The 21,196-nt window shown below is 34.3% G+C and overlaps 4 protein-coding genes across 7 annotated transcripts in view; 1 reads left to right on the top strand and 3 right to left on the bottom strand.

The window, feature by feature from the left end:
- Positions 1–229: 229 nt before the first annotated feature.
- On the bottom strand, positions 230–7,240 carry LOC129802192 (zinc finger protein 16-like). The gene is made up of 2 exons (XM_055847827.1): positions 6,842–7,240; positions 230–1,362 (listed from the first exon to the last, which is right to left on the bottom strand). Exons 1-2 carry the CDS (start codon positions 7,057–7,059, stop codon positions 471–473), a joined length of 1,110 nt encoding a protein of 369 aa, XP_055703802.1. The 5' UTR covers positions 7,060–7,240; the 3' UTR covers positions 230–470.
- An 82-nt stretch (positions 7,241–7,322) lies between these two features.
- LOC129802200 (zinc finger protein weckle-like) lies at positions 7,323–8,621 on the bottom strand. The gene is made up of 2 exons (XM_055847839.1): positions 8,083–8,621; positions 7,323–8,022 (listed from the first exon to the last, which is right to left on the bottom strand). The coding sequence occupies exons 1-2, from the start codon at positions 8,286–8,288 to the stop codon at positions 7,362–7,364; spliced, it is 867 nt and encodes a 288-aa protein (XP_055703814.1). The 5' UTR covers positions 8,289–8,621; the 3' UTR covers positions 7,323–7,361.
- Positions 8,622–10,925: 2,304 nt separating this feature from the next.
- LOC129802205 (DNA-directed RNA polymerase III subunit RPC8) lies at positions 10,926–20,260 on the top strand. The gene is made up of 4 exons (XM_055847845.1): positions 10,926–11,138; positions 11,206–11,389; positions 11,483–11,872; positions 20,141–20,260. Exons 1-3 carry the CDS (start codon positions 10,938–10,940, stop codon positions 11,869–11,871), a joined length of 774 nt encoding a protein of 257 aa, XP_055703820.1. The 5' UTR covers positions 10,926–10,937; the 3' UTR covers position 11,872; positions 20,141–20,260.
- Positions 11,869–21,196, bottom strand: part of LOC129802188 (F-box/LRR-repeat protein 16) — a 66,524-nt gene continuing 57,196 nt past the window's right edge. For all 4 annotated transcript variants that reach the window (XM_055847822.1, XM_055847821.1, XM_055847823.1 and 1 more), the window contains exon 7: positions 11,869–21,076. In XM_055847822.1, the coding sequence (XP_055703797.1) occupies positions 20,928–21,076 (149 nt within the window). In that variant the 3' untranslated portion in view covers positions 11,869–20,927. The remainder of the gene's footprint in view (positions 21,077–21,196) is intronic.

Consider the following 21,196-nt stretch of genomic DNA (forward strand, 5'->3'; position numbering starts at 1 on the left):
AAACTGCCCTAGCTAATGTTAACTTATGGGAGGGGTCGTCGAAGACTGTAAGTCAATATCTCTTACCGTTTGGCCTCCAAAAAAATCCTTTTGTCTTTAGGCTTTCAGTTGCTCAAGTTCTAGAAATTTTGTAGGTAATTTGATGGTCTTCAACTTACTTTTTTTACAAAGATCTAAAGAAGTTCCGAAGAAATGGGACAATGGTAAAAAAAACAAATTTAAATAATTGTTTTTTGTGAAGTCGATGAAAAGAATTTATTGTTTTTTGTTCTATTTACATTTTTTTTCTTTTTTTAAAATAGTGTTTCCCCAACTTTTTCTCTTGTGTTTATTCTTAAAAATTACAAAAAAAAATTATTGATTGGCCATTTGATTTTCCACTATGTTACCCATCAGCTCAAAAATTCTCTCCTCCCCCGCAGCATGGTGGCATGAATGATGAATGGGATGGGATGGGTGGAGAGAGAAGATTAGGCCGTTACTGTTCCGTGCACCTTCTTCAGGTGCTTTTTTAAGTAGCCATTTAGGGCGAAATTCTTGCCGCAAAGATCGCACTGGAACTTCTTGTCCGTGGAGTGAATCTGCATATGCTTGGTCAGTTGATTCTGTGCCGTGAAGGTCTTCTTGCACACTGGACACTCGAGGGCCAGCCCTGGAGATTTATCTCCATTCATGTGACACGCCTTCATGTGCTGATTGTACTCATGCACCGAGGGAAAGGTCTTGGGGCATACCTTGCACTTCCACTCGTCATTTGTGGTATGTTGCTTTCTGTGTGCCGCAAATGCCTGGAGACTCACATTCTTCCCACAAATGTCACATATCGTGGACGCCCGATCAGCATGGAGTTCCACAATGTGCCGATTGTACTGTGCCGGATCCCCAAAAGCCTTGTAGCACAGTTCACACTCGTAAATCTTGATCCCTGGATGCTTCTGCAGATGCTCCTTGAACGTCTGCCTATCCCCAAAAGCCTCTCCACACACCAAACACTCACACCGCGGTGCCGGTGGCATTTTGCACACCTGCATGTGCTCCTTGAGACTGGACGCCAGATCGAAGCGTTGCTGGCAATTGGGGCACGTAAAGTCACTCAGGGACGCCCTTATGATGTCCCCATCGGTATTGGGTGGGGCCTCGGTGGTGGTGTGATTGACAAAATGGGCATTGAAAGATTCAGGATCAGAGAAAATATCTCTGCAAATTCCGCACATGATCTCAAGGATCTCAGCCTGGGCCACATCAAGGCCATCGACATGCCCAAAAGCTATTTCGCCACCCTTTGCTGTAAAATTCATCTCCTCCGCCATGGGTGTCACCTCACGCGGAGCCCCAACATTCCCCAGAGCCGGAGACATGCTCCTAATTTGTGAATCAAGACAAGAGAAAACAATCACCGCTAAGTCATTGATTCTCTATCAACCAATTACGTAATTTTGCTTTTCAGCCCTTTTACCCAATTCCCTCGATTCCCAAAAAAGAAAAAAAGAAGAAAAAACGGATCCTGCCCTGAATATAGCCCAAAATCCACCTGAAAAAGGTTAGTGTCTCGGCTCACCCAAAAAATGTTTGGTGTCTTGGCTATTTGTCGATAATTACACACTGAGAGAAATCCGAAAAAGTTAAAATAACATTCTGGAAATGTTAATTTTACCCTGAAGTATTGATCCGAAATCGGTGTAAATATTATGCTTTTTAGGTGTATTATGGGTTAGAATTACCCTTAAAAAGATGTTAAATTAACATTAAAAAATGTTGATATATTTTTACACCTAAAAAGTGTTAATGTTATCAGGAAAAAAAGTTAATCGCACCCCCGTTTTTCTCTCAGTGTAGCGACTGGCCCGAAAAAATTATTCTAACTTATCGCCTTAGGGTAAATTAAGCTAATTGAAAACCTGCTCCAAATGGAAATTTTTCGCTACTCCAAATGGAAACGTCATTGTTTTCATAATAAATACAGTACTAAATTATTACATTTATATATTTTCTATACCACAGTTTCATTATTTAATTAATTTTGCTCCAAATAAAGCGAAAATCCATCCATATTCACAAATTTTAATTTGTTAATTTCTCAGAAAAATTAAAAGTGTATCTTTTAACCATAGAATTTTTCATCGATCGACCATGTTTTCCAATGAAAAACACAATAAGGTTACTGTTCGTTTTGTCTAACCCTCTAACGGGTAACACCGCCTCCAGGCGGTCTTCACAAAAATCACATTTACAGCGACAATAAAGGCTTTATTTATTTAAAAGTGCTATAGTGTCCTCGGTAATAGCCTTACTAACATCTTTTGAAAGTTTGAGCTCATTTTGACTCTTCGTTTAGTTGCTATTCCCAGTTTTGTGTGACAGGTCAGAGAAAAAGCAACAAAAAATATTTGTGCAAAAAAACTCATTTCCAATTTCCATAAAAATACCGATTTAAAGTTATCTGACTAAAATAAATTTATTTTTTACTGAAAGATATGTCATTTTACTTTGTATATTTTATTTAAAAAAATGAAAAAAAACTAAAAATGTGAATTTTAGAAGGAAAAAGCGTTTCAAAAAAAAAATTATATTTTCTCACCTAGCTCCTAAACTAAAAGAGATAATGAAGATTGGATGGTTTTTTCGACTTTATTGGATCATAATTATCCTAGAAAACATTGTTTTAAAACTTTTATTCGCATATTAAAGAAAACACCGTTAGAGGGTTAATTTTCTTTTGATTCGATCTCTTTTTCATTTTATTTGTTTACAAATCACTTTATCTGTCATCACAGCGACACCCGAAAAATTTCGTTCGTTGATCTCAGCGACTTACCCGAAAAAAAAAAATATTTCAACTGAAATTAGAAACTCTAATTTTAAGGGCGTTATCACACTTGCACATTAAGATTTTAATGTGATTCACATTAATTGTCGCTTGTGAGCGTCCAAATATGTTATTTGTGTCTTTGAGTCACTTAATATTTGGGGTTTTTCTATTTATTGATAAAGAAGTGGACTTGGCCTGCAAAAATAAGTTTAAATTTACCTAAAGCATAAATATTTTTCACATTAAAAAATTAAAGAGAAAATCGCATTAATTTTTCGCATTAATGCTATAAATCAATTTATATCAAATTTTGCGGGCCAAGTCTACCTTTTTATCAACAAATCGATCAAATTTTGAATATAAAATGATTCAAACACACAAATTCTTATACACAAAATTACATTAGAATTAATTCTTTTGATTGAAAACATAATTTCTCTATTTAATTCAAGTGCGTTTTCATGTTTATTTGTTGAAATTACAGTAGACTCTCGCAAATTCGGCTCTTTTAAGATCGGGCTACTTTTTAATTCGGGCATACGATTGGTTTGTTGTCATTTTTCAAGTTTGATTATGGTTATCAAATGAATCAAATATGCTCAAATTTAGCATGGTTTGTCTTAGTTTTGATGTGATTTTGCATTATTGAGGGATTTTCATGCAATTTACGATATATATCAGTGTGTAAACTCAATATCTATATGCACATGTCGCCCGAATTTCTGTCTAATTCGGCTGACATTTCGGTCCTATATGCCCGAATTTGAGAGAGTCTACTGTATTACTTTATCGCTGAACCCAACGCCACCTGATAAATTCTGTCGCTGATCACAGTGACGCGCCCGAACAAAATTATTTTAACTGAAAAAAATTATTCTAATGCGATCTTCTATACAAAATTACATTAAAATTAATTCCTTTGATTAAAAATATCATTACCTGATTAATTTCTTGCTAATTCAAGTGCTTTTCGTTTTATTTTTCATGAAAAATCATTTTTCCGTTAATCTCAGCGACACCCGAAAAATTTCGGGAACTCATCTCAGCGAAACACCCGAAAAAAGGTTCTTGTCTTGGTTAATCACAACGACTCACCCGAAAAAAATATTTCCAAAGAAAAATCACGATTGAGAAGTGATATTTTTAACAAAAAAATCCAAGATAATTTCCTTTTTGAAAATTGCATAGAATATTATTTTCATTGCAAATGATTTATCGGGTGTGTCGCTGATATTAACAATCGAAATTTTACGGGTGTCGTTGGGATCTGCGACAAAGTGATTTTTCATCGAATAAAAATACAAACGCACTTGAATTGGAAAGAAATTAGGAAATAATATTTTAAATTAAAAGAATTAATTTTAATGTAATTCCTTGTGGAAAAATGCATTAGAATAATTTTTTCAGTTGAAATAAATTTTTTCGGGCGCGTCGCTGTAATCAGCGACAGATAGCCAAGACAACAAACTTTCTCGGGTAAGTTGCTGAGATCCACGTCCGAAATTTTTCGGGAGTCACTGAGATTAACGGAAAAGATAATTTTCATGAATTGAAAACGCAAACGCACTTGAATTGGAATGAAATTAAATGAAAAGTGAAATTTTTAATCAAAAGAATTAATTCATATGTAATTTCGTGTGAAAAAAATATATTTTAATATTTTTTTTATTGGAAATAATTTTTTTCGGGTGAATCGCTGTGATTAGGGACGATAGCCAAGACAACAACTTTTTTTCGGTTGTGTCGCTGAGATCAGCGCTCAAAATTTTTCGTGTCACTGAGATTAACGGAAAAATGATTTTTCATGAAAATTAAAACGAAAACGCACTTGAGTTAGAAAGAAATTAATCAGGTAATGATATTTTTAATCAAAGGAATTAATTTTAATGTAATTTTGTATAGAAGATCGCATTACAATAATTTTTTTTTCAGTTAAAATAATTTTTTTCGGGCGCGTCGGTGTGATCAGCGACAGAATTTTTCAGGTGTCGTTGGGATCAGCGATAAAGTAATAATTTCAACAAATAAACATGAAAACGCGCTTGAATTAAATAGAGCAACTATGTTTTTAATCAAAAGAATTAATTCTAATGTAATTTTGTGTATAAGAATTTATTGGAGTATTCTTTCAGTTGAAATATTTTTTTTTGGGTAAGTCGTTGAGATCAACGACTTACGCTGTGACGCTGTGATCACAGTTAAGTGATATGTAAACAAATAAAATGAAAAAGAGATTGAATCAAAAGAAAATTAAGAAATAATAAAGAAAAAAATTTGCGATTGGGTTTCTTTTGCATGAAAAAATAACGAAAAGGCCTATTCGTTAGCCAAGACACTCATCATTTTTAGGGTAATGCGCCTTTTGGTACAGCAAAGACACAAATAACTTGTCGGCTTATAGCCTTTCGGGTGAGCCACGACACAAAACTTCAGGTGGATTTCGGCTAACTTCAACTACGTTAATTAGTTAGAATGGTATGTGTCTTGGCTAACTTTTTAAAATTAATAGCTTTTTTTCTCACTGCTTTCTCAATTTTAAGCTCAATGAGCATTTAACTATGAAGCTTTCATAATAAAAGCTATTAAAATTCATATATATGTACTATAATTTAGACTCTGAAATCCCAAGAACCGGAAAATCATCTTAGGATGTACGCCGAAAGTATGGCGTTTGCAAGTTTTCTTTTTTTTAATTACTTGCTATCAATAATTTTGTTTTTCTCGTGTTTGCCGCCCGAGGGCAGAAGTAGCACCGAAAAAATCTGGAGGCTATCTAAGAATTCTGAACTATTAGTACTTTGATTTTTATTTATGAGCATAGTCTTTGTTGATTTTTTAAAGAAATTATTTAATTGAAAACGCTTGGATATCTTCTGTTTTCACTTAAAAAATCCAAGAAATCCTTGGAAGTTTAGAAATAACAGTAAGAATGATTAGAATAAAGAAATCAACGCAAAATATTAATAAATACGGTAGAATAGCATAATTCACATAATTCAGAACCTGCTTCCAATTGGTTTATGTCACTACTTATTATATGATTCTAATTGGCGATAAAGATAAATCGAAAATCCATTCCTTATTGGCCCTATGGTAAATTTAATAAAAAAGATGACAAAGCATCCCAGTTTTGAGAAATACTCGAACTCATGAGATAGAGCTCTCCGTGAATTAGTTTTTCGAATGATCTTACCAGAGATCAAATTGACTAATAAATCACAGAAGCATTTCAAAATCAAAAATTGGTAAAGAAATTATCATTTTAGAACGTCCTGGCATGAGGTACAAACATATGGACAAACAAAAATGTAAACACGAGAAAAATAAGTCACTCACGGATATTTAACCGGTCATAGGTGTGCTTGGACGAAATGTTCTCTTGGACCACCTCCAAAACATATCCAAAACTAAATAAAATCGTGGGAATTGTTTCCGAAAAATAAAAACCGTTTCCGGAAAAAGAAAAAAAACAACGTCTAGCTAAAGATATCGTTTTTTCATTGGGGTCGCCGAAGACCGAAAGGTGATATCTCTTACCGTTTAAGTTCTAGGTCGATGACAAGTTGAAAAAAGCGGATTATATAACTGCTGTCTATTTGACTACGAGCAGTAAAAAATATTATTTGGAACAGGTTCTCAATTAAGCAGTTCTACCCTAAATTGAATAAAAGCCTAGACATAGAGATTACCTACAGATATTACCTACAGGCTTTATGTATTATTTCTTTTAAAATCCTTGTAAGGAACCTATATTCACCTTTTTTTAAATACGAAAAAAATCATGACAAAAAATAAATTTAATTATTTCGAAATTTTCAATTGTAAAAAATGTATTTTTGTACAATACTTTTATTTTTTTAATTTTAAAAATAATTTAGAATAGAAAAAAAATAGAATAAAAATAATTGAAACTTTCATGAAATTTTCCAAAGTTTCAACTTTCCCATGAAGCATTCCAAGTCTAATCGCGGAAGCTGGAAGGCGCATAACTTTCACAAAAAAACCACCCAGATTCAATGAGTAAGAACTCACCTGGATTTCACTTGGACTGGCTCTGGTTCAGCATTCTGTACGGGTACATCGATGAACTCGATGATGGCATCATTTTTGCCATGACTGAATGTTACTTGCTGCCCCAGGAATGAACGAAAGTGATTCAATTCGAGCGTTGTTTGGGCCAATTCTGCCTTGAGTTTGGCTATTTCGGCATCCTTCTCCGCACAGTATCCGCACTCCTTTCCATGATACATCCTCCGGGAGCACTTGGATACACACCACAACTGTTTAAACTGGGAATATAGAGCGCCCCCGTGGCACAGAACTCAGCCAATTTGACTGGCCTCACAAGGTGTTTACGGGAGGTGAAAAATGATGGTTCCCTGTTGTCTTCCCGAGCAGAGTGCACTGACACTGGAAGGCCTCGCTGGATGGCAACTGGAAGGGTGGCGATTTGTGTCCGGAAAAGTGAGGTTAGAAACAAAATGGCGGAGGATTTTTTGAAATTTCAACGATATTTTTTTGTGTAAGAAATTATTTTATTGTGGAAAATAATTCACGCTAATTCATCCTCGTGCCAGGTGTAGTGATCCGTGAGTTCTTGGGCGGTTGAAAAGCCCTGTTCGCAGAGTTCACAGGGGAATTCCTTCTCGTGGAAATGGATGTTGACGTGAATGTCCAGGAATTTCTGGGAGCTGAAACGTCTGCCGCAGATTGCACAGTTGAAGCGCAAATTGTGCGTTTTGATGTGGCAGGTGAGTAGCTGGGGTTCCTTGAATTTACTCTTGCACAGCTTGCAGGTGTTACCCTTGTCTGCCAGCTGATCCTGATGGTTCTTGGACATATGGCGTTCCAGTGTTTCCAGATGCATGCATCCCTTAGCACAGTACTGGCAGGTGTACTTGTTGGGTCCGGACTTCCTGAAGAGATTGCTCGTCTGCTTGTGGGCTTTGTTGTACGTGCGAATTTTCACGGACAACGGATTGGATTTCATGGGAACTTGTGGTTCTTTCTCTTTTTCCTTCTTCACTTCCTTCTCCTTTTTGACCTCACTCGTCGTGGGAGGATCTACTGGGTCAGCAAGGGACAAGGCATCCATTTCTGGCTTCATTTCTTCATCCTCTTCCTCCTCTTCTTCCTTCTTCAGGTTGATTTTGGGCTCTTCCGGAACTTCTACTTTCTCCTCAATTACCACGCATTTTTGTATTGATTGCTCTCTGGAAATGTTCAAGAGATGTTAGTAGCTTTTATAAGGGATTGTATATAAGGGATCTTACCCATCAGAATCCACAGGATCTCCAGGAGAGCCTGAAGAATCAGGAAAGTCGTCGCTACTCTCGCTCTCATCGCTGCTGCTACTTGCACTGCTGCTATCGCTGGATACAAGGTTTAAATTCAGTTTATTTTGGACTTTTGTGGGCACAGTTGAGTGGATGAACACAATATCATCATCATCATTGAGATCCAGGGGATTTTTCTCCATTTTTCAAGCAATTTAACTAAGAAAACACGATTTGTTTACGTCCGGAGGCCGCGACCGACAGGAATTCTATTGGAAGGCCTTCCAGTGTTGCCAACACTTCGGCGACAGTTCCCCCTAAAAGAGATGCTCAAATCTTCCAAAAATCTCCTAAATTTCAAATATTTGAATTTTAATATTTAGGGGAAGGTTTCGCACCTTCGTAACGTCGCAGGTTCGTAAATGTTGATTTTTTTCCAAGTTACTAAATAAATATCATCCATGGTCATATATTCTTATAGCTAATTCCACATCTCACACTTCCGGACAACCTTGGGAGCCTAAGCCTTTTTTCCTGGGTTCTAGAAGCAAAAATAAAAAAATGGGCCTAAAATCGCAATTATGATGTGCATTATTTTATGCATTTTTTCACGGTTCAAGAGTCTTTTCGAAGAAAAACAATATTCCAAGTTATAGAAGGTTTATTAGGGTTAATATTTACCGTGAAAATCTTTCGCTAGAAGGGGGTGGAATTGTGGACGAAGAAAAGTTCATAAAGATTGCCTTCAGTGCAGATTTGTAAAAATATCAGTCAAAATCATTGACTACCAACTCTGTGAATTCCAGACTGTTTTGGGACACACTGTGCACGACGCTCTGGATATTTTGACCCATCCAGATATTCCACTGAACAAGTTGACAAGAAAATTGTGATACTACAACGATTACAACATTTTTCAAGAAAATCTCGAAGAAAAACACGCACTTCCACAGCAAAGTGAGACTTCATCAGATTTTGTTTCGCTTCTGTCAAATTGAACATTAAGCCTAAATCTGCTTATGGTAGGTGTGATTCTTTCATTGACCATGCGGTGCGTTTTAGGCATTTTTCATACAATTTGCTTTGTTTTCAAGCGGAGTTTTCCTCATTTAACTTTAAATTAATCACTGGTAATTCTAAGAATCACTGATGTTCAAAAAATGTTCTGTAAGACAGATTCGAAGTATTAGAGAAATTACGAGGATTACAATAGGTGTGATTGCTTCTTTCTGATTTGTGCAGTGATGAAACTAGACTGTTTAAGGTAGATGTGATTCTTTTGTTGCCACTTCGATGTATTTCGAGTATTTTTCATAAAATTTTCCTTGTTTTAAAGTGAAACTTTCCACATTTAATTTTAAATTGATGGCTGGTCATTTTTGAAATTAGTTGTGTCCGAAATATGTTCTGTAAGACTGTTTGGAGGTGTCAGAGAAAATCCGAGGATTACAATAGGTGTGATTATAAGAGAATCACACCAAACCGAGCTCTGAACTGACTGTCAGAATGCAGGGAAAACATAGTTTTCCGATTGCAAAAAACATGTGTTAGAAAAATAGCTTAAAATTGATCTTTTAATGCGTGATACCTTCTACAAACAGTGAAAAGAAGTAGATGAAAATTCCATCTAAGTAGTGATGCCCAAATTTTTGTTTCCGGTGTAACGTTTCCGGGGAAAATGAGGCCTACAGGGGTTGGAAGAAATGGTACGAAGCATTCCGGTACCGGATACATTCGTAAAAAATGCTACTACATTTTCATTTTCCTGTAGAGGAAAATCCAAGGACTTCCAGGAATTTTGTGAGGCAGAATTATGAACCCAATAAGTGAGAGATTTTTTTGACATAATGATGTAATTGATTCGGTTTGTGTGGCATTCAGTAAAAAATCTTAAATCTTGGATTCCTTTTTAGTACGAAGGTTCAAAACCTTCCCCTAATTCACCTAACTCCTAGATCAAAATTTTCGGACCTAAATCCCGTCAAATAATATCTGCAGATATCTTTAAGATTTCTGTAGAGAAAATCTACACCTCTACAGAATATCTGCAGATAATATCTGTAGATATTCTTACGAATTTTATTCGGGCTTGGGACAAAATTCGTCAGAATATTTCGGCAGATTTTCTGACGAATCTCTGACGAATTTCTGTAGATATTCTGCCGATTTTCTGTAGATTTTTTCTACATTCCAGACTTTCCAGACAAGATGTGTCAGAAGAGATGGAAAAATTTTTCACTGAAGTTTGCAAAATTCAATAGAGTTATTTTTTGTGATATCACGGTGTTTATATAAAATAAAGAATTCTGCGACGCCGTGTTACAAGTAGAGAAAAGTGAAGTGAAAACTTTAAGCAGAGTATCGACCTAAATTTCGTGTTTTTGTATCATTCCATGGGCGATTTTTAAAAAATTAGTATTTTTGCTCGCATCTTTTTACTTATTTAAAATGTTTAATCGGTAATGCTTGTTAAGCAGAACATACCATTTTCTTTATAACTCCTACAGTTTCTACATAAATCAACAATATTTTTGTGAAGTAATGGACACTATGCCGATTTTCTCGGCAGAAATTCTACCGAAAATCTGTAGATTTTCTGCAGAAATTCTGCCGAAAATCTACAGATTTTCTAGCAGAAATTCAGCAGAAAATCTACAGATTTTCTCTGAATACACTGGAATATACCGTTAAAATTCAAAAAACCTCAGAGTAAAATCGGTAGGTAGAATAATGATTTGACGGGTGCCCACTCGAATCGAATCTCCTAAATTTAGAAAAAATCTCCTTGAGTTGGCAACACTGAAGCCTTCCAGTATCCCTTACAAAACTGCTTATGGTATTGTTCAGCCGGGATGTATATAACCTCACTTTTTGCTTGTGCCGGATCTGGTGTTTGTATTTTTCTTGGTCAGATTTCCTTAGTGATTTCTCTGGTTTTCAATATGTTTGTCCTGTCGGAGTTGAAGGATACAGTAAGAATAGCTCCTGAACTGTTTGAACTTCCACTCCCGGAGGCAATCAAGGATGAGATCAATAGAAAATTGGCTAATAAGGTAAGGCATGCTCTTGGGAAAGTTCTTTCAGCTTTCAGACTAATTTTTCTGGGTATTTCTTTCCCAGGTCCTGAACAATGTTGGCCTGTGCATAGCTCTGCAGAATATCGTGTCACTGGGTGACTCTATAATCCTCCCAGGAGACGGTGCATCCCATACAGAGGTCATATTCCGCTATATTGTCTTCCGGCCGATCATTGGGGAAGTCATCACCGGGAAGATTCGGAGTTGCAGCAGAGAAGGCGTTCATAGTAAGTAACTTTTGTTTGATTTTGTTTGAATTGTCCGGGTTTCGCGGGTCTTAAATGCGCTCCTGGTCCTGATTTGGGGCTCGTTTTCTGCAGTAACTCTGGGATTTTTCGATGATATCCTAATCCCACCGGCTGTCCTTCAGCATCCTTCGCGTTTTGAAGAAACCGAACAGGCATGGGTATGGGAATATCCCCTTGAGGATGGGGGGAAGCATGATCTCTTCATGGATATTGGGGAATCAATAAAATTCCGGGTGACTGGAGAGATCTTCGAAGAAGCATCTCCAGTTGGTGGCCAATCCTCCGACAAAGCCTCCCATTCCAGCAGTTCAGCATCCACCACAGAAGCCAACAAGACGCCCTACAGAATCTTTGGGGCCATCAATGAGTCAGGACTGGGACTTCTGTCCTGGTGGGCTCAGGACAATGCCAATGCCGAGGAGGGCGATGAGGAAGATGGGCAGGAAGACGAGAATACATGAGGTAAAGTCATCCTTTTTATTTACATCATATTGCTACAACTATTTATTTATTTTTTATTTAAACATTATTTCTCGTGATTTTTTCCCCACAATTTTTAAATATTTTTTTCTTATTTTTTTTTTTCAAATACACAATTGACCGAACAGAACGTTTAATCGCGTTTTTTTTTATTTTTTCTCATTCCTAACGAAATATTTCATTTGTTTTTACAATTTATTTACAAAATATTCCCTTCAACGAATGGATCTTGCGTTCTTTTCTACTTAATACTGAATAGACATAAAATTTAGAGACTGAGAAACAGTGTTTTTTCCTAAACTATGGGCTGCGCACAAATGATTTCAGAGCGCATTGATTTTAGTTGCTTAAAATGACGTCATTAGAATAAATAATTTACAGTGTTTAGATTTTGTTTTTTAATAAATTTGATATTTTAGCATTCTCATTTTCACTTTCGCAACGGATTTTGATAGGTTAGGCAATAGGTTATGTTGTCAAAGGTCGATAACCTAAATTTCAGTTTCAAAGTCCACTTTGTATGCCACAAATGAAAGAGTTTAACAAAAAGAATGCTATCTCTTGGAGAATTTTGAAGTTTCATTTGATTTTTGAAGGTTATGTTCAGTATAACCTCACATTTCTAACTTTTCTTAACTAAAAAGGTAGGGTAAATGTCCTAATTCAAAACCATTTCCAGACGCTTTAACTTTGACAGAAGATTTAACACATTAAGTTCATATTTTTTCTAAAGAGAATTACATAAATTTGCTCCTTGACTCTTTTAGAATGTTACTGTTTAGTGAAAATTCTTTAGATATAATTTAAAAACTTCTTAAATACAAGAAAAATACGCGAGTGTAAAATGCTTCTATTGGAAACAAATTAATCCAAATGGAGACAAGGAAAAGTTTCTAATTGGAGACGAACAGTGTAAGTGAAACCGCGATGAAAGGCTTCCAAAACCTTGTTGAGTTGCTCCTGAGTGCAGGATTTGTTCTTATTCCTGGCTCCTATTGAAGCATTTGCAGACACTTCAGAAAAACCCTTTTTGTTCAAGAAATAGGCAATAATTTCATTTGAAAACTTCACGTACAGTTAACAATAAAGATCAACACTTAATTTAACTAAAATTAGCCAGAAATATGACATTAAATGTTAAACAAAACGATCAGTTTTGTTGATTGTGTTTTTCATTGGAAAACATTGTCTATCGATGAAAAATTTGATGGTGAAAAGGTACATTTTCAATTGTTCTGAGAAATTAACAAACTAAAATTTGTGAATATGAAACGATTTTCGCATTATTTGGAGCAAAATTAACTAAATAATGAAACTGTGGTATAGGAAATTATATAAATAATAATTTAGTACTGTATTTATCATAGAAAAAAATGACGTTTCCATTTGGATTAGCGAAAAGTTTCCATTTGGAGCAGGTTTTGAATTAGCTTAATTTACCCTAACAATTAACTTTTAGCTTCATTGTAGAATTTTTGTTTTTTTTTTTGTTTTTGTTTTTAGGCCAGAATCTGCGTGCAGAAAAAAAAGTTTTGATGTTTAACGAGGTTAACTTCTAACCTTTCATGTGCCATCTATGTAAAAAAAATTATTTCGAGGTTAGAATTTTCCAATTTCCGAGCTTTTTGGCCGTTCTTTATTCCTTTTCTTTCATTTGTTTTTACTGAAATCATCAAAAATTTATCTAAAAATTATCAATTAATGAGGTTAGGTAAAGGAGATCGGGGCAGAATTATCCAGGGGTAGAATTAGACAGTGGGGTGTTATGGTTTTCCCCTGAAAGAATATTGAGCAGTCTATTGTTTACTCAGAGGAATTAAATCCCTCTCTATTCATTGAAATATTCATCAATTTGATTTAAAAATGTTTTTCACAAAATTATAGGTTAAGAAAAATGTCATTTGCTGATTAATTCTACCCCGGTCTAGCGTGGAACATTAACTTAAAATTTAAAAATAAGACTTCTTACCCAAATACAGTGCTCACTCTCTAATCCGGATCGGCGTAATCCGGACGAGTTCTCGACGGTTACATTTAAATTACTTTTGAGGTTATGTATTCATGTGTGTTCAGCAATGAAAATGAATTATCCTGTGATGTTTTTGTTTAATAAATAGCATATAATTCTCTGATTATGTCTTTTTAACCTCCTTTAAAACTCTAATACTAATTCTACAAACAAATCAAAAAAAAAATCTTGTATATTATATTTTCGAAGAACGAATTCAAAAAGTCCATCCGGATAACGAAGCGGGCATATGTTATTTTGTTTCCCAATCATCCGAATAAGGAAGTGTGAACTATAACAGAATAAGAAGCAATATAATGTAATATTGGGTGTAATTTTTTCATTTGATTAAGGTTTTTTATCGAAATTGAGGTTATGTTGAAACTGAAGGTCTCAAAATCCTAAATAGCAACCAATTTTATTGCTTTTTCAGAATGTAATAGGACACTTATTCTTCATAATCCAATTCTCATTCATTCAAAACATCTAGGTTAATATGAATTTAGAGCTGTTAAGCCATATGGCTAAGTCTTAAGTCTGAAGTCTGTATAACCTAAAATATTTCCATTATGAAAGCCAAAAACATACAAGATTTTAATTCCTATCCTAATTTAAGTATTTTAAAGGCGAATAAAACAATTTGGTTTACTTCTGCTGCAATTGTAATCGTCTTTCCTAATTTGATACTGCGTTTGAGTTATAACCTCAAAAATGTTTTTCTCAGGGATTTTTGATATAGTTTCAAACAAAACCAGTTCCAAAACATTCTTTTCGTATTTCAAAATATCAAAATCTACTGTGAAAGTAAAGTTTAGAGCCTTAGGAGTAGTTATCTATTTTCAAAATTATTGGCAAATTTTTGAGGTTAGATACAACATAATATCCAAAATAAAACAGCTAACCATTTGGAGTACAGTAGACTCTCTCTCAATTGGGCATTTGGGGCAAAAAGTCAATTGGGTCATTATGAAAATCGGACATGAAACTGTTTGAAAGCCAATGTACATAACCGATATAACCTATAATTAATTTATTCTACTCAATAGTCATTAAAATTTCCACAAAAAACATCAATGATAAAGAGTATCGATAGAATTAAGAAAAATGATAGTAAATTTGATGATATTTGGTTCAATAGACAAACTTAACCAAACTTGAAAATAATCAACAAACTTCTTTCAAATGCTACGGCCGCTACGGTCATCTGAATTGAATATAGCGCGATTGAAAAGAGTCGATTGACTAGATAGTTCAAAACAAAACATTAAAATTTTATTCTTTATTCGCTTGATCAGTCAAAAGAGGTTAGTTAGGAATTTCAGGTTATATTAAGCATAACCTAAAAAATCAAAAAATTTTGAGAATTCGTTTTGATAGATTTTCTGGAGAGAAAGCATTATTGCATTTGTGTCTAGACTTGATTATTGTTTCTTCTATTTTTCAAATGTTTAAAATGGAGTTAAAATTGTATTTAGACATTAAAACCTTAGAATTTTTACCATAACCTGGATTTTTGAGGTTAAGTCAGACAGATCTTCAAATTTTAAAATGATACTTAAGGAAAACAAGTGAATTAAGCCAAAAACTAAATAAAGACACTGAACTAACGGATCTCTTGAGAATTTTTTTTTATCAAAGAGAGAACTCAAATAATTTAAAATGTACAGGATTTGATCAATTTTGTCTTCAAAAATTCTTTTAAATTCCAGTTTTGAAAATTCAGTCCACAAAATATGTATTTAGTATTTCAGGTTAGCTTTGACATAACCTAATATTTTTTTTTCAATTTTTACTCTATTTTAAATTATTTTAATAGCTCCGGCACATCTTTTAGCTCGGTATAACTTCATGAAATCAAAATTCACGTCCCTTTCTCTCTCAGAAGCTTTGCATAAGTCTATCTCACTCTTTCGGACTCGATATTGGACTGAACTACAGTGCTGTCTCGCTATATGCACAGTTTGGGTACTTTTTTTGACAGTTCTCTCTCTGAATATGCACAACTCTTTTTGAAATTCCCAACGGTTTTTTTCCTTCTTTTAATAAATTATTATATTTTTTATTGTTCTAGAATTTCCCGTGTTATTTTAACTATAATATGAGACAGAAAATATAAAATTAAGATAATTAAAAACGAGAAAAATTAATTACCAAGAAAATAATTTTCTTTATTACTTTGTCAAAATGTAAACAAATTGATTTTGAATGCAACTGACACAAAAGCTGTGCATATAGAGAGTGTGCATATAGAGAGACAGCACTGTAAATTTAATTTGGTGTGATGTTTGAAAGAAGAAGAAGAGTGCGAAAGAGTAGGATAGACTTATTCAAACAATTTGAGAAAGATAAGGATGTTAATTTCGATTTCATGAATTTTTCTTGGTCTAAAAGGTGTTTCAGCGCAATAATGTTTGGAAAGTTTTGAAGGTTATGTTTAGCATAACCTCACATTGTTTACCAAATTTTAACTAAATAATAGCATTATCTAATCATCCTATGGAAATCGTGGCAAGCCAAAGTAAATTTTAGTTAAAAAAAAAATCTTTTGGGTTAAGTTACTTTCTGATCATAACCTCACTTTTACACATAACCTACTGTCTACTTAAGAACTTTTCTTAATCTTTCCTAATTTGTTTGATTGTTGCTTGAAATCCCTTTTAAAAAAAGGTAAATTATAAATTCCAATGACGTCATTCAGCACATACATTTTAAGAAGAATTATTTTTCTCAGTGTACAATCACCTAAAAAAAAATTTCTCTTTCAGTCTTTGAAAAGGAAGAGAAAAGAATAAAAATAAATAAATAAAAGTTGTTTTCGAACAGAAAACATTATTACAATTTGATTTTTTTTCTTCTTTTTCTTACAAACTAAGCACATTTTGTCTATTATCTCCTAATGTACTCCTCTTAAGCCTAGCAAGATTATCTTTAACTGCGAATTGGTTTTTCTTTTGAAGAAAAAATCGTCACAGAATTGTGTCTTTTCGCTGCTTTTCTGGTAGTTTTTACTCTCTTTCTCTGTTTTTTTTTTGCTAGTCATGGGCAGGTGCTCAAAGTGTTAAATGTACAATATTTTCATTCTTGCCTTACTCCCTCAAGTTTAATTCTGCGGGTAAGCCAATATAGTTTTCTTTTCATTTGTTTTATCCTATTACACATCAAGTGGCATTTTTACTGCCACATTTGGGTTTTTTTTGTACAGGTAAACATGTATTTTGGTGTGTGAGGGTTTTTAGAGATGGACAGTGTGAGGGGAGAAAGTGAAGAAAATTGACTAGAATTTCACATTTTAAAGACACTCTAAGAATGATAACTTTTGGACAGGTTTCGCACTTTGCTTTTTTGCATGAAATTATTGTACTTGGATACACTGAGAAAAAGGGAGATTTCTATAAGATTGATTTGAGTATAGAAGATTTTCAACAACAACAATTCAACAGTCAGTGCTCTCAAAATTGTACGCAATTTTTTTTCCGGCAAATACCTCACTTTACTGGTATCTATCTTCCTTTTTAATCAGATATTTTGCATAGAGTTGGAATTCTAATTTATAAGTAAGCGAAACTCATGAATAAATATAGGCCACGCCCCTTTTTCCGGGCGTGGCCTAATTGTACAAATCCACATTAATTTTCGATTTTAGACTGCTTAATTATTTAGATTTTCATGCTATTTTATCCAAATAAATCCCACAATAAAAAAATTATGTGTAAAGGATTTTCCGATAATAAACAAGCCACGCCTCTCGTATGTTAATTTTTAAAAATTAAGGTAATACATTTTCCTCGGTATTTTTTATTACGATTTTTCAATGGGAATGATAAAAATTGGTGCTTTTACTGCGATAAATTGAAATTGTTGTAGGGGGTCCCAGGATTATGCACATTTCCCGAACGGAAAATCGCCCGAAATGGCTTCATTCATCTAGAAAATTTGCATACGCGTAGAAGAGTTCTCTCAAATAACTTAAAAGAGTGGCATAATATATGCAAAACATTTTTGACGTCAGTTTTCTGCCAATTTTCAGCTCCCGAACATGCCAAAGTTTTTGCATACAAAATTTTGATAGGCAAATTGGCATAATTGTCATAATCGTCAGGTGTCTAATCCCGAAAACAAAGTTCCGGAATCCCAGGATTTTTGGGATATCGAGATGTCAGGATTTTCAGGATCCCTTAATTCTTGTAATCTCGGGATTTCGAATTCCAGGGTTTTCTAGACACTTCAATTTTTGAAATACCGAAATTTTCGAAATTCCGAAGAATGAGATTTTTCAGAACCCTACAGTATTTAGAATCTCAGAATTTTCGATTTTTTTTTCAAAATATCGGGATTTTCAGGATTTCGATATCACGAGATTTTCAAGACGCTGCGCCGCAGTTTTCAGAATTCCAGGATTTTCGGGATTTCGATATTCCAGGATTTTCAGGACCCTATAACTTTTAGAATCCCCAAATTTTCTGGATTTTAGACTCTGCAATTTATGAAATCCCTGGACTTTCAGAACTTCGAGATACCAGGTTTTTCAAATTTCGAAAACCAAGTATTTCAAGTTTCGAAATCTGGGATTTCAATTTTTGAAATCCCAGACTTTTTAGAATTTCGAGATACCAGAATTTAAAGGACTCTGGAGTTTTTGGAATCTTAGAATTCTTCGGGATTTCAAAAGACAAGGATTTTCTGGACACCGCAGTTTTTGGAATCCCGAGATTTTCGGGATTTCGGGACCCTACAATTTTTTGGAATCCTTCAATTTTCGGTATATCAGGATGTCAGGATTTTAACGACCCCACAATTTTTGGAATCCCGAATAGAATTTTCAAACCCTTCAGTTTTTGAAATCCCAGAATTTTTCGCATTTTGAAATACTTAGATTTCCAGGACCCTACAATTTTTGGAATCTCGGAATTTTCGGGGTTTCGAGATGGTAGGATTTTCAAGACGTACTAGTTTTTTTTTTGGAAAGCCGGAGTTTTTGGGATTTTGAAATACGAGGATTTTCGAGATTTCGTAGTGTTTGGAATCCCAGAATTTTCAGGACCATACAATTTTCGGAATCACAGAATTTTCGGGATTTCGACATCTCAGGATTTTTAGGACTCTTTAATTTTTGGAATCCTGAAATTTTCTGGATTCTGGGATTTTCAGGATCGCAGGATTTTCATTACCCCGCAATTCTTGGTATCCCGAATATAAGTTCAGTTTTTGAAATTCCAGAATTTTTTGAATTTTGAAATACAAGGTTTCCAGGACCCTACAATTTTTAAAATCTCGGAATGTTCGGATTTTTGAGATGCCAGAATTTTCAAGATATCCCAATTTTTGGAATCCTGGGATTTTTGGGATTTTGATATCCCAGACTTTGCAGTTTTTGGCATCCCAGGATTTTCAGAACCCTACAATTTTCAGAATCTTAGAATATTCGGGATTTCAACATCCCACGATTTTTAAGACCCTTTAATTTTTGGAATCCCGAAATTTCAGGGAATCTGGGATTTTCGGGATCCTAGGATTTTCATTACCTTGCAATTTTCGAAATTCTGGAATTTTCGGAACCGTGGGATTTTCGGTATCCCTGGATTTCGAGATCCTAAAGTTTTCAGAACCCCGCAATTTTCCGAATCCTGAAATTTTCGGGGTTTTCAAAATCACAATATTAAAGAATTTCGGAATACCGGGATTCATCTTTATTTAAATTTCTTATCCCAGGAGTAATCCTGATTCCAAAACGCATCAAAATCCAGGACTTTCGGAATCTCATATTGGGAACCCTATTTATTAGAAATATGTTTTAGTAATACTTTACTGCCAAATTTTACAGGCTAAATATTCGCGAGGATTAGCCTGATTCTATTTCGACTTTTACAATAATTGGGTTTAAAAAATATACATCATGGTTTGCCTAGAATTTTCGGCAATATTATGAAATAATTGATTGAAAAAAAAAAAGACTCTTAGGACATTTCTGGTTAGTTCGGCATTATCGGTAAAATAAACAGCGAGAATGATGATGTGAGTTGTTTTGTGTCATTAAATAAGTATCCTTTAGTTGCTTGATAAAAAATCCTTAATTGAGAAGGAGCCCATTCTAAGGGGCGTAGTCTATTTTTTTGTGGGCGGAGCCTTGAGGAATAATTCCGTCTGAAAATGTTACAGAAAAGACTTAGGCGAGAATGGATTGTGTTTCTTTAAATCCTTGACAAATAATTTTTTTTGTAACAATTAACCCTTTTTTGTTTCAGATAAAATTACGATCGCTATCACCGGCATAAACAGGTACTGTAATTTCTGCAGCAGTAGAAATATTTGCAATTCAAAATCTCAAAAATGTTTTTTTATTACAATATATTATTTTTTTTCAACATTCATGAATAGATCTCAATTTGAATGTAAGAAAAATCATGAAAATATGTTTTTTTTGCCTTTAAATATAAGCCTCGCCCTTGAGGGGCGTGGCTTAAATTTATTTATTGGTGCAACTTATTTTGGATGTCAAGTGCCAACTTGCTGCAAAATATTCCATTAAAAGGAACACAGGAAAGTGGGAAATACCATTTTTTCAGGAGTCAAACTGCATTAATGTAAAAATCTATCTTGATATCTCAATTTGGGGTTTGCCTAATTACTTAATTAAATTATCCATGAAAATTAATCCATAGTTACCTATTTCGACAGAGATTCTATAATTAACTTCTAATGAAGATTTATAAGAAAGTTCAAATGAAAGATGCGTTCCATTGAGTAAAGTTTTTCTAATGCTTTCTTTTTATTCTGATTAGACTTTTTTTATCTGAGTATATTTCTAATGGAAAGTGCAAGTTCCTAAAGGCTAAAATGACTCAATTTCCAATTGATGTCCTTCTGAAAGCTACAAATGTTCCTCCCTTCCATTAAACAGTCGTTCATTAGCGCGCGCATTTTATTTCTCTAATGGGATTGTTTTTTCTTTTCTTTTCTTTTCTTAACCTAATTTCTTTATCAATTATACAAATTTTGCTAAGAAATTTTCACCTAAAATTTTACACAATATTACTCTATGATGAGACAACGCGGAAGATGTTCTCGCAGATATTCGAAGAGCTCTTGCGATGCTCCTGGACAATTTGTCAGCTCGAGCTCTTGCAAGTGTCTCAGTTGAATGAGGCTCGACAGTCCACTGGACGTCAACAATGGACAACCTGAAAAGGAACAGAAAGAATTTGGATTAAAAACAATAATTACCCGTCAAATCATTATTCTACCTGCCGATTTTACTCTGAGGTTTTTTGAATTTTAACGGTATATTCCAGTGTATTCAG

This window comes from Phlebotomus papatasi, chromosome 2 (assembly GCF_024763615.1).
Source record: "Phlebotomus papatasi isolate M1 chromosome 2, Ppap_2.1, whole genome shotgun sequence".
Taxonomy (NCBI): domain Eukaryota; kingdom Metazoa; phylum Arthropoda; class Insecta; order Diptera; family Psychodidae; genus Phlebotomus; species Phlebotomus papatasi.